Source organism: Tiliqua scincoides, chromosome 4, assembly GCF_035046505.1.
Source record: "Tiliqua scincoides isolate rTilSci1 chromosome 4, rTilSci1.hap2, whole genome shotgun sequence".
NCBI classification, from domain to species: domain Eukaryota; kingdom Metazoa; phylum Chordata; class Lepidosauria; order Squamata; family Scincidae; genus Tiliqua; species Tiliqua scincoides.
Window position 1 is genome coordinate 25212628 of NC_089824.1, and position 17571 is coordinate 25230198.

Below are 17571 nucleotides of genomic sequence, written 5' to 3' on the forward strand. Positions count from 1 at the left end.
TTCTTTATGTCTTAGCCTTATGCATTTGAATTCTACCTGAAAAAAGTGTTGTCATGATCCCCAATTTCAATCACAACTCAAGCAGTGGATGATTTGCCTATTTAGGAATCTCTTTTGTATAGTTCTGAGACTCCCTTGTTGGGTGAAAATCTACAGCCTATTGTTTTGGGCATCTGTGTTCCCCTTTACTATGTTTGCAGCATTTACTGTAACAGATTACCCTCAGGGCTGTTGGAATGTTTTGTAAGTTTTACTTCTAAAACAATAAAACCTTGATGTGTCTTTCTTTTGGTTTTAATATAACCCTTATACAAAATATATGAGGTTAAAAGATAAATATTCTAGAGGCTGTGTGTGTTCTGGGGTGATAAATAGTGTCTGTGATAAAAATTTTGATGGCCATGGATCTGCAAGGAAAACGCAGCTTTGAGAGATGCCAGAGGCGGTCTAAACACCTGGGCAGGCACAAAGCACAGTGGTCCTGCTATGTGTTCTTGTTCTATCCTCCCATTAGGTGTAGCTGTGACCCTCCACTTTGAGCTATTAGTTCCTCTGTCCTGTGTTTTTTTTTACCCATTTTCTCCTGAAGTGCCCCCCCCCTCAGCCCTTCCTTTCCCCCTACTCCACATTTTTTAGCCTACCACCAAACTGGATCCTGGTGGAGGTTCTGCTTGCTTGCAAGACTGCTGCCACTTCACCTGAAGGTGTTTTAGAAAAGCTGTTGAGCCCTGGCCAGCCTCAAAGCACTTTTTCAAAGTTGTGAAGGATGGGGTTCTGATTTTTATACCAGTCTTTAAAGAACCTTGAGCAGTTTATTTGACGAGGGGAAGCAGGCACATGCTTTGTATTTATTTTAAAAGAAAAACTGAAACATAGTTACTCAAGGAGGAACTGGATAGTTCAGTTTAGAGCAGTGTTTCTTAACAATTATCTTCCACCATACCACTTCACATGGTCCACCTATTCAAAGTACCACTGGAAGTAACTAGTAATGACATCACCAGTTATTTTTGGGTTAGGAGGTCAGATGCAAGGCGACAAACACCAGTAAGAGGTTCAGGGTGGACAGGAGGGCTTTTTCGAGAGTGGGAAAGCATGCCTTGGAACTCTGCCTGCTGAGCTGAGCCTCCTACCACTCTTTGTTGTGTCATGTTCCTGGTCTCATGGCAGGGGTCCCATGAGTACCACCAAAGTACCCCTGGTGGTACCTGTACCACTAGTTGAGAAATACTGGTCTAAGCAGGGGTGTCAAATATAAGGACTGCTTAAGATCTGCACATTTCCTTTCTTTCATGTGCAGCTAATGAGTTTCTGTGTGAGAATAAAGTGCTTGTTTCTGGCAACAATCTACTTAATGACATCACTTTCTGCTTAATGATGTCACTTCCAGTCCTCAGGAGCTTCTGGGAATGCTATTTGGTCCACTATATGAAACGAGTTTGACATTCCTGGTCTAGAGGACATAGCTTTCTGTAACAAGTTAGATTTTTATTTTTAAAAATGGTGGAGGATCATGGTAAAATCTGGTTATTGTTGCTCTTAGAACCTCCTCTGCCTAAAATATACCCAGTGCTTGTCTCCTATGATTTACTCCCAAAAGAAGAGTGTAAAACGTAGAACAGTGTTTCCCAAAATGTGGCCCAGGACCCACTGGTGGGTTGTGACCTGACTTTTGGTAGGTCACCAAAGGGTGATGGAAAGATCAGATGATAACTAATTGCCTCAAGCCCTGAGCCTATTGAAAAATCAGATACTGTAACTGCTAATTACCCTGCAAAGAGCTCAGCTTCTGCAGTTTGCAAGATAGCTTACGAAATGACCTGCAAGGAACTGAGTTCCTACAGTTTGTAAGCATAGAGAAAGAAAGTTTGAGGGTCTTTCTTTCTGGTTATTATTATAAATAAATAAAACATTTCTTTCAAGATCTTTAAGTCTGGTAAACCTAGGTGGGTCCTGTTAAGAGTGTTTTAAAAAGTGGGCCCTGATGCCAAAAAGTTTGGGAACCACTGTCGAAGAAGTGTTATGCTGCAGCTGCTCCAACGACCTCCAGGTGGCGCTGGAGGTACGTGCCGGTGGCATTTCACGGGGCCAGAGCCGCCTGGAGGACGTTGGAGCAACTGCAGCATGGCAGTGCTCAAGTAAACATAGGTTGCTTCAGCAAGACGGTGCAGAAACTCATAGGGGGCGCAGTCTCCAGGGTTTTGCAGCGACAGCAGCGGTTCCAGAGCGAAGTGTTTGAAATCCACTCCCTACAAGAATGGACAAGAGTGGTGGAGTCCAAAGAGGGAGGGTTAGAGGAGCAAAAAGACTCCTTTTCCTTGCAGTTCTTCGCAGAACCAGGGGACATCCACTAAAATTGAGTGTTGGGAGAGTTAGGACAGACAAAAGAAAATATTTCTTTACTCAGCGTGTGGTTGGTCTGTGGAAGTCCTTGCCACAGGATGTGGTGATGGCATCTGGCCTGGATGACTTTAAAAGGGGATTGGACAAGTTTCTGGAGGAAAAATCCATTACTGGTTACAAGCCATGATGTGTATGTGCAACCTCCTGATTTTAGAAATGGGCTATGTCAGATGCAAGGGAGAGCACCAGGATGCAGGTCTCTTATCAGGTGTGGTCCCGGGGCATTTGGTGGGGCTGCTGTGAGATGCAGGAAGCTGGATTAGATGGGCCTTTGGCCTGATCCAGTGGGGCTGTTCTTATGTTCAAATAAGCAGGCTCCCTCTGCACCCCCCCCAGTGGAAGGCAGGATGAGCCTCTGTTTCTTGCATCCTAGGCATGTCTCCTCAGAAGGAAGTCCTATGATGCTCAGTGGGCCTTACCCCCAGGAAAGTGTGTGCATTGGATTGCAGGCTCTGCTCCTGCAAAAGCCCCAGGAGAGGCAGGCTAAATGAAGGCTGAGCCTGTCTGCTTTCTGCAGGGGTGACACCTTTTGGGGCTCAATCCTATACAAATCTACTCAGAAGTAAGTCCTATGATGTTCAGTGGGCCTTACTCTCAGGAGAGCGGGTGGATAGGATTGCAGCCTTTGGCGGGCTCTGCTCCTTCGAAAGCCCCAGGAGAGGCAGGCTAAGCAAGGCTAACCCTCATGTTTTTACATAGAGCCCAAGCCTATGCATGTCTATTCAGAAGTAAATCGCATTGTAGTCAATGGGGCTTTCAGGAAAGTGTGGATAGGACTGCAGCCTCAGAGCCCCATCCTATGCATGTCTACTCAGAAGTAAATCCCACTGTAGTCAAGGGGCTTACTCCCAGGAAAGTAGACAGACTGCAGCCTCCCCCCTTCCTGCCTGGCAGGCTCTGCTACACAGCCCCGGGAGAGCCGCCAGAGCCTTCCCCGCCCTGCCTGCAGCTCCAAGGGGGGCCGCGAGGGGCGCCCTTCTCTCCTCCGCCACTCACGACCCGCCCTGTGGCTGGGAGGACCGAAGTGGCTGCGACCGGGAACCGGAAGTGCGGGCTGCGCAGAGGCGCTTTGTGTTTCTTTGGCGCAGCCGGGCCTGGTTCGTGAGGCTTGGTTGCTGTTGTCGGGGGAAAGGTACGGGGGGCAGGAGGGTGAGGCCGGAGCGGTGTCGACGGGGAGACACGCGTCGTGTCACGTCAGAATGACGTACGCGTGTCGGGGCAGGGGCTGCGCTCGGGGAAGCTGGATGTTGTGGGAGTGAATGAGGCGTCTCCACTTCAGGAGCGGACGTGGGGGGGCTGCTGTCCACTCTGTCACCAGATCCTGTGGCTGGGAGTTCCACAGACACTCCGTTTCATTGGCTGCCCCTGGTGCTGGTGTTGTGGGGGGGGGGAAGAGCATCCCCCACCCACTCTATCACCATACCCTGTGGTAAGGAGTTCCACAGTCACTCCATTCCAGTGGCTGCCCCTGCTGCTGGTGTGTGGGAGGGAAAAGAGCACCCCCCACCACCATATCCTGTGGCAAGGAGTTCCACAGACACTCCATTTCAGTGGCTGCCCTCTGGTGTTGGTGTTGTGTGGGAGGGAAAAGAGCATCCCCCACCCACTCTATCACCATATCCTGTGGCAAGGAGTTCCACAGACACTCCATTTCAATGACTGCCCCCTGGTGCTGGTGTTATGTTAGAGTGGGTGAAGGATGCTCTTTTCACTATCACCATATCCTGTGGCAAGGAGTTCCACAGACACTCCATTTCAGTGGCTGCCCACTGGTGCTGGTGTTGTGCGAGAGGGAAAAGAACATCCCCCACCCAGTCTATCACCATATCCTGTGACAAGGGGTTCCACAGCAGTTGGTGCCAAGGAAAAGCAAAGCATTCCCTCTTGTGCAATCCAGGAATATAACTACACCATGCTTTAGGGAAGTAGGGGAAGTATTGAGTGAAGTAATTTTAATTTTTATTCTTTAAAAGTTATTGGTTGAGATTTGGAGGAATAATAATTTATTTGAGATTTGGTTATTTGAGTTATTGGTTGAGATTTGGAGGAATAATAATTTACAGTGTAATTCTTTCCCATTCCCAACAGAAACTATATGCACATAACCATTTTTTACATTTATTTATTGCTCTTTCTCCAAGCAGCTCAGGGTGGCACTCTTCTGATCCTCACAACAACCTTGTGAGGTAGGTTCATTAAAACATCAGTTCCCAAACTGGTGGGTTGCAACCCACCAAGGGAACCAGGCCATTCCCCCTTAAGGGAAATGACCCAGGAATGGGTGCCCCAGCGATCTAGGGGATCCAGGCCATTTCACCATATCTTGGAGGTGGGTCATGAAGCCTCCCGGAGGCTTGCAGCCCCTTCTGAGAACCTCCAACCGCAAACCAGAAGTGAGCTTCAGTCAGTGATCAGAGCTCACTGCTGCAGGGGGGAGGCTTGCAGAGGGGGCTGTGGGACTCCAGGACCTTCCAGGAGGCTTCACAACCCCCCTTCCCCACAAGGTATGTTGAAATGACCCTGGGTCCTCACGATGCTGCAGTAGCTGCAGCGCTGTTGGGGCACATCTCCTGCCCTTTCCCATCAAGATTTAGAGCTGTCCCAATTCCCTTGCAGGAGTTTGGGAAACTCTACAGTAAGAGAAAGCGATTCTCTTGAGGTCACCAAATAAACCATGACTGTGGGGATTTGAGCCCTAGGGGTTTTGGGGGGGGAAGGGCAAGTCCAGCCCTTTAAACCACTATTATATACTGATCTAACCATATCTGTTCATAATGTGGCTGTTATAACAATGGTGTTCTACAGTTCTGTACGTTAACATTTGTTTATTGGTTACTGATATGGGAGCAACACTGAAGGTGTGTAATCTGGATGATCCTCAAATATAGGTTCATTACAGTATTACTTTCAAATGGAATATTTCAGCACCCTGATGAATAGAGATGGGGTTTTTGGGTGGGGGGATAACAAAATAAAAACACAACACAACTTTCTGCACTTCTCATTTTTGTAAAAAAAAACCTCAAAATCTGCAAAAAAATTAAAACGTTCTCTAACACCTCTACATGCCCATGGCTGCGTCTGCTGACACTATACCACCTATCTAGTACACTTTTAAAGCCATTATAATTTATAAAAACGCACCCTTGTAATTAATACCCATAACACTGCTTCTGCGCTTCTCATTTTTGTCACAAAAACAACATCTGCAAAAAAATGAAACTGGAAAGCACATGTCTACTGATGAGTTATTGCTTCCACACTCCAAATACAGCATACAATGCACAGATGAGGTCTGCTAGAAAGCGTGTGCCTGAAGAATGCCCTGTTACTAGCGAGTCTTGAACTGGTGTTTTGATAAAACTTTTTCCTATTTATAAATTCATTCTGTATTGGATTAGAACAGTGTTTCTCAAACTGGTTGCATTGAATTGAATCCCCACCTTTGTTATGGTTTCTCTGCTTCAGCTATTTTCTCCAATGTACAGTTACTGCTCTAGAGGGCACTGCTGCCTTGTAAATCTCATCTTAGTCTCAAAATGTTTCTTTTTGCTGTTCTAGGTGGCTGGAAAAGTAGACCTGATGAAGCCTGTAAACCAGTGTTTCTCAACCAGAGGTACACGTACCACCAGTGGTACCTGAGGTGGTGTTTGGTGGTACTTGTGGGACCCCTGGACACCCGCCACCCAGCAGCGAATCAAAGAACACAACGCAACAAATAGCAGTAGGAGGCTCAGCTCGGCAGGAGGAGTGTCAAAGCATGCTTTCCCACACTCAAAAAAGCCCTCCCGTAGTCCCTGAGCCTCTTACCGGTGTTTGTCGTGTCACATCTGGCCTCCTACTTCAAGAGTAACTGGTGATGACATCATTGCCAATTATTTCCAATGGTACTTCAAATAGGTGGACAATTTGAAGTGGTACAGTGGAGGACAAATGTTGGTAAATACTCCTGCAAACTGTTTCTGTATGTAAGCATCTCTTGCACAATTTAAACATCCTGTTGACCTACATGTTGGATCAATAAATACCTTAGGCAATGCTTTCCAATTCTTCCAGTTCAGCATTCAGTATCTAAAAATGCTTTGTCAAGATTATTTCTAGTTCTGAAACTTATCCAATTACAAAATGCCGAGTAGTAGTTAAAAATCAGTTTGCTGGAAAATATCAGGTGTCAGCTCCATGCTATGATTTGACATGCATTATACGATCTAGGCAACATACTCAAAAGCCTTATGAGTATAGAGCACTTAATTTTTAAATGGTGTCTGACATTGGTTAAACTGGCAGATCAAGCCTGTGGGTTACAGCCATTGAATTGCCACTTTTTTTTCACCCGTTAAGAAACAGAGCACCCAGAAATAGGGGGAGGGGAAGGCACCCCCCTGTACCTTTCAATAGTTGTGTAGAAGGTATCTTAAGTGGTGCTGCTTTTTTTACCTCTCTGCATTACCAGCTGTATTGACCAAAATTCCATCTGTTATTAAAAGTACAAGAAGTCTGCTCAAATCTCATAGTTTCCTTAGCCCTGAGAAGCTGCCTAACAGTATGTAGGATTGTGGTTATTGTAAACTTCAGCCATTTCTGCCCAACATTGCATATACGCAACAGGGACCAAATGTGTACACCTATGGGCTGGGCAGAAATGGGTTAAACTCTTGGAGGTATCCTAAATCTGTCTTTGTTACTGGTTATAGTGACTGTTTACAAAAATTGAGGGCACTTTGCCTGCTGCTGCACTTACTTTTCTGGTGCTCAGTTTAGGATATGCAGAGGCCATAGATACATGGGGATATGTGAAGGCCCAGTTTAGGAGAGGGTGAGGCCATTGAATGCTGGTGCACAGCCTCTATTAATTTCAGTTTCCCTGCATGATTTGCTTCTGAAAGAATTGAAGTGGCAGTCGCAGTGCATAACGGTTTGTGTTTTGCATCCCTTTCTCTATATTTGCTGTTTGTGAGTTGGGTAAAAAGTGTTGCATAAATAAAAACTTATAGAAATAAAAGTGATAAAAATGTTGAGAATATCAGATTGATGGACTGCAGAAAGAATAATCTTTTCAGCAGCAACTAGTCACCATGACTTGCTTGCTGAAGTTCAAATGTAAATAAGGAACAGATAAATGAGAGACCAAATCCAATTAAGAGTGTTTTTATTTATAGCAAGTATAAGAATGTCTGATCTGTGTTATTATATCTGTTCCCTTGAATAGGGGATATAGCGTATATCCAGGGGTCTAGCATATATCTCTGCACATGTTTTCCATTGGAGAAAAGTATCTTTTCTTCCCCCCGCTTGTTTTTCAAATCTGTACACCCTTTATATTCTGAAATTAAGCTGCAGAGGTCAGGGTGATCTGTTCTTGGGAAGGATTTGCCAACTGTCTGAAATTCATAGCAGTGGCCTGAATCAACCCACAAAATGAGAGATTTATCCATCTTTGTACCAACAGAACTTAGTGTTCTTGTGTTAGAGAAAAATGGAGAACAGTGTGTATTCTTTAACTGAAATTTTTCATGCAACAATAATAATGATGCAATAATTCCTTGAACATAGAAAAGGCGAGGTACAAATATTTTAACTAAATAAATAAATGAGGAGGGAGAATTGCTGCTTGTTCACTGAGTGGGGCTCACCATTTGTTTTGTTTCATTTTCAGTTACAGCCTTGCTTCATCTCCCAGATCTGAACAATCATGTCCTATGTATTTGTCAATGATTCCTCGCAGACAAATGTTCCTCTGCTGCAGGCTTGCATTGATGGAGATTTTAACTACTCCAAGAGGCTGTTAGAGAGTGGCTTTGACCCAAACATTCGTGACAGTCGTGGCCGAACAGGTCTGCACCTGGCGGCTGCTAGAGGGAACGTCGACATCTGTCAGTTGCTGCACAAATTTGGTGCTGATCTTCTGGCTACTGATTATCAAGGCAACACAGCCCTTCACCTGTGCGGACATGTGGATACCATTCAATTCCTCGTTTCCAATGGACTCAAAATAGATATCTGGTAAGCCTGCCACGTGATTTAAAACTTCTCGAATATGTTTTCAGCATTTTATAAGGTTACTTGTTGCCCAATAGGATTACTATAATAGAATAATTGAGTTTATAGAACATAGCATGTGAGTTAGTTGAGTCAATCCAATTTTTCCTGTAGTATTGAAATTGGGCAAGAGGAGTTCTGTGTAGTTCTGGACTTGTAGCCAGCTGGTGAACCATCAGGAGCAGCTCTCTTTGCAGACTTAGCTGCACACTCCCCTTTGTCACAACAAGAGAGCTAGAAAGAGTGCCCATGTGATGCCTTTCCCACACCAAGTGCTGTAAAATGCAAAAAAAAATACACTTTCAGTTTCATGATGAAAACCAGAAGTGGTTTTTCTTTTTGCTTTTTACAGCATTTTGGAGGCATGGGGAGGCTTGCAGAGAGGGTCATGGGCTCCCCAGACCCTCCAGAGAGCCATAGCAACTCCCAGGTAAGTTTTAAAAAACCCTCCCCCCCCACCCCACAGCAGCATGGTTGTGGCAGTCACATCACCTCTCCCTCCCTCCACAAACATCAGTTTCCAAACTCTCCCTGAGAGTTTGGGAACCACCGCTGTAATGTCTAGCACCAGCAGTCATACAGTCTTTTCAGACTAAGAACTGCTTCCACATCAGCTTCTTTTTCTTGGTAGCTGTCACCACCATTGTGAATCCCTTCCATGCAAGATGGAATACTTTATGATAGATGTTGCTACAGGAAAAAATAAACGTTGAACAGGCTGTTTCCAACCTCTCCCATGTGAGATAATGTGTAGACTGGTACTCGCTCACTTGGTACAATCGCATTATCTGGGGTACCAAGAACAGGGATGATTCTCCTGTTCTTGTTTGTTTTCCAGCCTGAAGTTGATGGAAGGGGACATCTCAAAATGCCGTTCCCCCCCCCCATCACCCGGGTGATTCTTGTATAATGCATTTCTGTGTTCCCTGTTTTAGAGGAAAAATGATTCACCAGTTCTTTTCCATTTCTTTGTTAACACTGTTTCCTAGTGCTTGCCCCACCTGCTTCCAGAGCTTGTGACTCAAGCATTCTCTGAAATATTGCATATTCACTCTACCCAGCTCTCAGCATCTGTCATATGCCAGTGCCCAGACAAAAGCACTTAGTGTACTGAATAAATAACTGTTTGACAAACACAATTAACAGTCCTCCCAGAATGGCTTCTTGTTTGTGCTCTCTTCTATCCTAATGGTTTAAAACTTCCAATCAGCCCTAAAAGAGGGTGTTTATTATTTCTTTTTATTATTATCAGCATTCTTATTTTTCAGTTATATAGTTGGCCTGTAGTTGATGACTACGCAAGAGAAGTAAGCTTTGTGAAGTTGATCTGTACTTCCTATGAATTCTAGAATGGTCATCATGATTAACTTTGGGGGTAGATCTCTTGACAATGCAACAGAAAATGTTGAAAAGGTTGAGTGATGCACATACAATTAAGGTCTGCTTAAAGGTAAATTCAGCCTCTCTGTGGCCAGCTCCAAACATATCTTTTGTGTGGTTTAACACTGAAAAGTTGCTTTCCATGTACTTCACCTGACTAAGTTGAAAGATTCTCTCTTGCTAGTGCTGTGTAGTCCTGATTGACTTCTGGTGCTGGTGTAGTGAGTATCTGCATTATTAGTCTGAAAAACATAGAAAATGATTTTAATTGCTGCAACCCCCTTATATAGTGCCCCTTAGTAGACCAAAGCACTTGACTTCAAGAAGCAGTTCTGCAGTTTCATAGATGAAACCAACATGCTTTGAACGTAATTATCTTTTATTTCATGTTATATCAGGCCCGTTTTGTGAATACAGCTACATTAACGCGGGCATTTTGAGTTTAAGTTCTACAAGGAAATTGCGCAGGCTGCAGTTGTTTTGAAAACCAGCCTGTGTACTGAATTTTGCATACAGTGAACATTTATCTTCGATTCAAGTCAGTGCAGTTACCCAAACCCTCATTTCACTCTCTGTGGGTTTAACGTAGCAATCACCAAGGTGCGACACCTCTTGTCCTGGCAAAACGAAGAGGAGTCAATAAAGATGTGATCCGATTGCTGGAATCTTTGGAGGAGCAGGAAGTGAAGGGATTCAACCGAGGAACTCACTCAAAGCTGGAAACTATGCAGACGGCTGAAAGTGAAAGGTATTGCCAGAAACTGTGTTGATACTACTTTACTGGCTTAGCATAGCTGAGCGAGTTGTCATATTTGGCATTTGTTCTGTATAATGGAAAAGGTCAAGGCTCCTTGTCAGACAAGTTTTCACAGAACTTGTATTTGGTGAAAATGTTTGGGCTTCAGTCTTTAATTTGATTTTCAGGGGAAGGAGTTTTTTATGGTCGAGGCTTCTGTGTGGCCTCTAGACTTCAACAGTCACCTAAAATCAGGTAGACCGTGTTCTCACTAAAGCTGTAAACCTCCATGTGGGCTGTACCCCTTCAGCCTGCATGTGGGGGCTCACATGATTGAATGTTTCTTCATCCATCTGTAACCCCTTAACACGCTTACATTCCTACCCTTGGAAACCGAGCTCTTGGGAAGAAAGTTTCTGACCTGACTTTTTCACTAAAAAAACCTGTTTTGTGTGTGCCTAGGCGTAAGCTCCTACTACCTTCAGTCTGAATGGACCTTTGTAACTGCATTGTAATGCCCTGGTATCCACAGGGATTCCATTCTGGAACGAACACACACACACACCACGATTAACTGAAACTGTGTATACCAGGGAATGCCACCCCCTCTGGACGCAAGGGGAGCTGAGTACCCCTTGTCACTGGGGAGGCACACGCAGGGAGAGCGCATGGGGGGCCCTTGTGGACCCGATCCACGGATAAGTGAATCAGATACAGGGCCTTCCTGTATGCTTTTAAAAATACTGAAGAAATCCTCTTGCTTTCCCTCATCTTCACTATAGAACTTACATAACCTTATATAGCTATAGCTTTCTAAACAGTGCACCAGCCAGCAATATTTTAAGGATCAGAGCTTTGCGTGACAACAGCAGGCATACCTAGCACTCAAACACATACTTTTTTGTATGTCTTGTAGCTGACTAGTGTAATATAAATGGGAGACTGCTGCTAGGGTCTTATATCTTGCTAAACGTTCTTTTTCCGGAGACTCAAGATTTCTCCTATTTTCTTTGGTTCTCCTCTGCCCATCAGATTAATTGCTACTTGCAGTTCTTCTAGCAGCAAAAGTTTCTAAAGAAGTGGGCAAATGTGGCTCCTTTCTCTGGTTAAGTGAACATATGGGTCTATATGGGGTGTGATTGTAGGTGCTGGAACCTTGAGGGTGTTCCCTGCTTATGTACATAGCCTCAGAGAGAGCTAAAACTGATGGCCAGCCACTGTGTTGGTAGCAACATTTCACAAAAATGCAGCCTGTTTTTCTTAGCAGCAGTAATAACATCTGGGATTTATTTCTCTTCCAAGTTCTTCCAAAATAGCCAGTATTCAGGCGTATGCTACCATTTTAGTGTCAGTAACTTCATTTGGCTTCAGTGGAAAATAACACAGGTGGTTTCTTGGGGGGGGGGGGAACTTTTTCTGTTTTCAAACGAAACAAGCCTAGTTTGTTTTCAGTAACCATGTGACCTTTCAATTTAGATTACATTGTACCTTATTTAACCTCTATAGCAGTTACAGATTAACTGGCTGATTCTTAATTTGTGAACATTCCTGTTGTGCACCAATGGATACCTGTTTTAAAAAGCGCCCTAGTTTGTTTGGGGAGTTAATGAGAAGGATGAGATGATGGGATTCTGTCCTAGTGAATAAACAAAACAGATTTTCAGAGACGTAAATGTTTTGAAAACCAAATGTAAGGACTCGCATCTCAAAAAAGACATAGTGGAAATGGAAAAGGTGCAAAAGAGAGCAACTAAGATGATTATGGGGCTGAGGCACCTTCCTTACGAGGAAAGGCTACGGCGTTTGGGCCTCTTCAGCCTAGAAAAGAGACGCTTGAGGGGGGACATGATTGAGACATACAAAATTATGCAGGGGATGGACAGAGTGGATAGGGAGATGCTCTTTACACTCTCACATTACACCAGAACCAGGGGACATCCACTAAAATTGAGTGTTGGGAGAGTTAGAACGGACAAGAGAAAATATTTCTTTACACAGCGTGTGGTTGGTCTGTGGAACTCCTTGCCACAGGATGTGGTGACGGCATCTGGCCTGGATGCCTTTAAAAAGGGATTGGACAAGTTTCTGGAGGAAAAATCCATTACGGGGTACAAGCCATGATGTGTACGCGCAACCTCCTGATTTTAGAAATGGGCTATGTCAGAAGGCCAGATGCAAGGGAGGGCACCAGGATGAGGTCTCTTGTTATCTGGTGTGCTCCCTGGGGCATTTGGTGGGCTGCTGTGAGATACAGGAAGCTGGACTAGATGGGCCTATGGCCTGATCCAGTGGGGCTGTTCTTATGTTCTTATGACTCTTTATTCTGAATACCAGACCCTTTTTGCATGTTGCTCCTCTTTTTCTGACAGCCTGAATTTACATTTAGCACTAGTGTAGCATAGAGGGCCATAGCCTTACATCTCCAGAATCCTGAATGAAAACTTAAACTTTATTGAATTAAACAAAACATCTCTAACACACTTGCTTGTAGAGTCATAAGGCAAAACACGCAGGCAACATCTGATCCGGTTGCTCAGTAAGAAGTGAATATTCTCCTGCCTTCCAGACTTCTTGTCAGTGAATTTTTAATTGGGTTGTGCCAAATATTCTCATCCAAACATTTTTAGTGCAAAAATAGCACATTCAAGAGGCACAAGTGTAGCCTTTTCCTGGCTGTTGGCAGCCATCATTCCCCCTCTCTGCTATTCCTTTCTTGTAATTTTGAGTGACTCTTTACCATGTGATCCTCACCAGTTGTGAATTACATAGCAAGGTTGATGTCACAGGTCTACATAACAAATCAGATTGGCCACATGCCTTAATCACAAAGGCAGTTATAATTGAGTGCAGGAAGCATTATCCTCCTCTTGAATGGGGCAAACATTTTTGCCTGTTTGCAACTTCTTTCCCTATGAAAAATTACCGAAAGGGAATGCTTTTCCTAAGAGGAATCCCTTTTATGAAAAATTCAGCACTCGTATTTTGTCTTGGCCCTAGTGCAAAGCCTTTTGGGATGATTGACAAGCACATGGCACTAAAAAAATCTATTGTACTTTTCAACTTGAATTACTTTCATCATAAGGAGTGATGAATTGGGTTATTTAAGAGGAAGGGATTTTCCCTCCTAAGCTTTGTATAGCATAATAATAAGTGTTGAGAGCATAAATGTGGCAGTTGTGTTGGCCACCTGTACAATAGTGTCACCCCTCGAATGCCTGAAGCAAACCTAAGGTCAGGCAATTGCTAGGGAGCTGTGAGCCCATCAAGACCTCCTGGTGTATGTCCCTGAGTGGGTTAGGGATTTCTTGTTTTTGTTTTGTAAAACTATTTTTACAATGATCTTCTGAGTTCTTTGAACTGAGTTGTAACACTGATATGATCATAGTAAAGATGATTGCCTCATAAAGTGTGAAGAGGCTTGGAAACTTGAATCTGTCTCTTCCATGTCCAAATGCAACCCTAATCTCTGCCCCCTTGCACAATTATTAGCAAGTATCAGGTTGCATCTGTATGTGTGCGCTGAACTTATTTATACCTTTTAATTCTTTTTAGTGCAATGGAAAGCCACTCGCTTCTCAATCCAAACCTCCAACAAGGCGAAGGAGTTCTCTCCAGTTTCCGAACAACCTGGCAAGAGTTTGTGGAAGATCTTGGCTTCTGGCGGGTGCTGCTCTTGATCTTTGTCATCGCCTTGCTCTCCCTGGGGATTGCATACTATGTCAGTGGAGTGCTTCCTTTTGTAGAAAACCAGCCTGAACTGGTTCACTAAGGGCAGTGTAAACAGTATCTTTACATTATTTTTAGCTTCTTGGTTTGTTTTCCTCAGTGCAACAGTGTATGTACTGTTGGCGTTTATATATGTTCCTGTGTATAGAAGTAGCCCTTTTAAAAGAGAGATGCGTTAATTTCAACTAGACAGTGCTAAATTTTAAAGCTACCTCTGACAAGTTTTGGCTTTGAAATGGAATTTGTCTCTACTAATAATGTACTGTGATGTAAAAGGCCCTGAAACGCATGTTCTTGAGAAGGAAGATGTCTGAATATGGGACCATGGAGTCAAAACTAATTGCTATATTGCTAGGGCATGTCTGTCCTTGTAGATATCTTATGGTGATAAGACAGAAATGTAACAGTATAATTCTACAAAAGCATTCAGTGTTTCATTTTTGTTAACATACATGTTTTTATGAAGTAGCACTACATAAACTTTTTGCTTCCTTTAAATTTCACTTTAAATTGTTGGTCCTTTGTGTATTAGTTTAAGATAACTGCATAATTGTATCTAAATTCACTTGGCAAAACTAATAAATCCTGTGAAATTGCTTTTGCTTTAACATTTGTGGAAGAAAACATTGAATGGCATCTTGACTAGTAGTTCCACCATCAGAAGCTTTCTTTATTAATAGGAGGAGCATTCCATTTGTGTAACAGATCCTTGTACAAGTGGAATGTACCTTTCATTGATGGAGCAAGCTTCTCTTGGTGCAGTGAGCTCCTGAGAAAGGAAAAGATGCCACCTGAAACTTCAAAATGCCTTTTTTTTAATTGGGCGAAACGAACTTTTCTAAACTTGACAAAAAGCAGTCTAGCCATTTGAAAAACTCATGCAAGGTGTTCTGAAAATTTATCTCTGAAAAATGTCTTTGGGTAGTATAATAGGAGCTAGTAAAGAATACTTATCCCATTGAAGTACCTTTAGAAGGCTTGTTGGTGAAAAGAGATCTACTGCTCTGACTTCCAAATCCTTCAGAAAGCACTTAAAAGAAACTTAAGGGTGCACTAACTTAAGGAAGTACAGAATGTCCTACCATCTTAATATACGAGATGACTGTACACTAATAGCCCAATCCTGAGCTCTGCACACCGGCTTATCACTGGCGCACACTGTCACAAATGTGCCATAAGACATGTTTGCAAGGTTTAGCACCAGCTCAGTGCCAGAGCTAGCCCAGTGCAAGCTTGTACTGGGTTAGAGCTGGTGGAAAGCTGATGCTCCGCTACTCAGCGGTTGCCCAAACCGCAGGTCAGTGAAGAGATAGGTGGGGGTGTGTAGCGAAGTGGGAAGGAGGCATTCCGAGGTGGGAGAGGGTGGGGAGGAGGCATGCTGGGAGGGAGCGGATGGAAGGACGGGACAAGTGGAGCTAGGGGACGAGCGTCCCCTTCCCCCAAGGAGTCGCCGGTGGCTCCCATCTGCACGCAGGATGCCACCGCAGCCGTTTTTAGCACCGTGGCAGCCCTGCACTCCAGGCAGCTCAGGATTGGGCTGTTAGTCCCCTACTTATGGAGAGGTGGGGTTTCAGAGGTCTGTTTGTAACTTGAAACCAGAATAGGTGGCACCTGTTGCACCTGCATGAAAGACCAGCAAAGGATGTACTGTGCCTATGTGAAAGCACCAACGCTGATATCCATAACTTCAGTGTCTGTAATTTGTGAAGCATGTGTATATGTAAACTGAAATCAGCACCACTACTACAGATGTATTGTCCTTTAAATTTTCACTGTGACTTTAGGATCTGATTAGTACAGTATAATGTGGGCAGGTCAGATGTTTTAATGATGCATGAGGATCAATCCGGCAATGGTTTCTTCCTGTACAGGTTTGTACATTTGTCTCTCCTGTTAAACTAAATCCTGGCAAGAGAACTAATTGTGGTCTCATTCTGCCTGCAACTGCAACAGACATGGATCCAAATGAGTAACACAAAGTAAGCATTTTTTACTTGAAAACTGAAGCATGTAATTGAGCATACTGTAGTTGGTGAAAGTAGGCCCTTCCTATTTATTGTTTTGACAGTAATCTGGAGATAAAAATTTGGGGGGGTTCAGGGTAAGTTTCTGTTCTAAACTGAAAAACAAAATAATTCAAGAAGCAATCAGCAACTTAAAAAACAATCTCTACTGTTCACTTACACCTGTTTTGGAGTCCTCTTAATATGTTGTATATCATATGAAATGGATCCAGCCAAAGTTAAGCCAGTGATTTCAAGATAAATTTTAGCATGTGCTTAAGTTTAGCTGAATCATTTTTGGACCATGTACAGTATATCAGACTGATCCCAAGACTGGAATACAAATGAACTTCTTGTGATCATTAATTTGGTATAAGCAAGTTTTAACTGGGGAATTATAAGCTAATTATAGAAGTTAATATAGATATTTCTTTTGAAAAGCAAGTATCTATATTTGTTTCATTAATGATTTTCTTTTCTATTTTGTGCTTCTGTAATTTTCATGGCATTCTAAGCATGAATAAAAGTGTTCAAGATGGTTATGTCTCTTGTGTGTGTGTGTGTGTGTGGCTGGCCCAGAACTATGCACTCTGTAATTCTAATGACATCTTGCAGTGGCTATTCTGAAATATTTCAGAAGGAAGTATCTCTTCCCTCTCTGATTGAAGCACTTGTAACTTTTTGTTACATAGCCTCTATGCCTGAATGTGGTTATTTTGGATTCTTATGAGGCTTTCTTATAGATTTATTATTTAATAATAATAGACAGAGGCTCTCCTGGTTCGGAAATCCTCAATGCAGGTGCTGGATTATCGGCTTGCTCTGAATGGGGTTGCACTCCCTCTGAAGGAGCAGGTTCGCAGCTTGGGAGTCCTCCTGGACTCGCAGCTGCTCCTGGATTCCCAGGTGGCGGCTGTGGCTGGGGGGCCTTCGCTCAGCTTCGGCTGGTGCGCCAGTTGCGGCCGTACTTGGATCGTGCAGACCTGGCCACGGTGATCCATGCCACGGTGACATCGAGGTTAGATTATTGTAACGCGCTCTATGTGGGGCTGCCCCTGAAGACGGTTTGGAAACTGCAATTAGTGCAGAATGCGGCAGCCTGTGTGGTCACTGGAGCTAGGCGGTTTGACTCTGTCAGTCCGCTTCTCCGGGGGCAACATTGGCTGCCCATTAGTTTCCGGGCCCAATTCAAGGTGCTGGTTTTGACCTTTAAAGCCCTATACTGCTCTGGGCCAGGATATCTTAGAGACCGCCTACTCCCGTACAATCCGGCTCACCCTCTCA

At 43.8% G+C, this 17571-nt stretch overlaps 1 protein-coding gene across 5 annotated transcripts; it reads left to right on the plus strand.

Moving 5' to 3' along the window:
* Positions 1–3457: 3457 nt before the first annotated feature.
* On the plus strand, positions 3458–16825 carry ANKRD46 (ankyrin repeat domain 46). Of its 5 annotated transcripts, XM_066624903.1 has the most exons (6): positions 3477–3535; positions 5965–6019; positions 8060–8406; positions 8795–8872; positions 10412–10570; positions 14111–16825. In XM_066624903.1, exons 3-6 carry the CDS (start codon positions 8096–8098, stop codon positions 14325–14327), a joined length of 765 nt encoding a protein of 254 aa, XP_066481000.1. In that variant the 5' UTR covers positions 3477–3535; positions 5965–6019; positions 8060–8095; the 3' UTR covers positions 14328–16825. The 5 variants fall into 5 exon arrangements, with proteins under 5 accessions (XP_066481001.1, XP_066481000.1, XP_066481004.1 ...); XM_066624904.1 differs by lacking the exon at positions 5965–6019 and having other exon boundaries at positions 3458–3535; XM_066624907.1 differs by lacking the exon at positions 8795–8872.
* Positions 16826–17571: the final 746 nt, after the last annotated feature.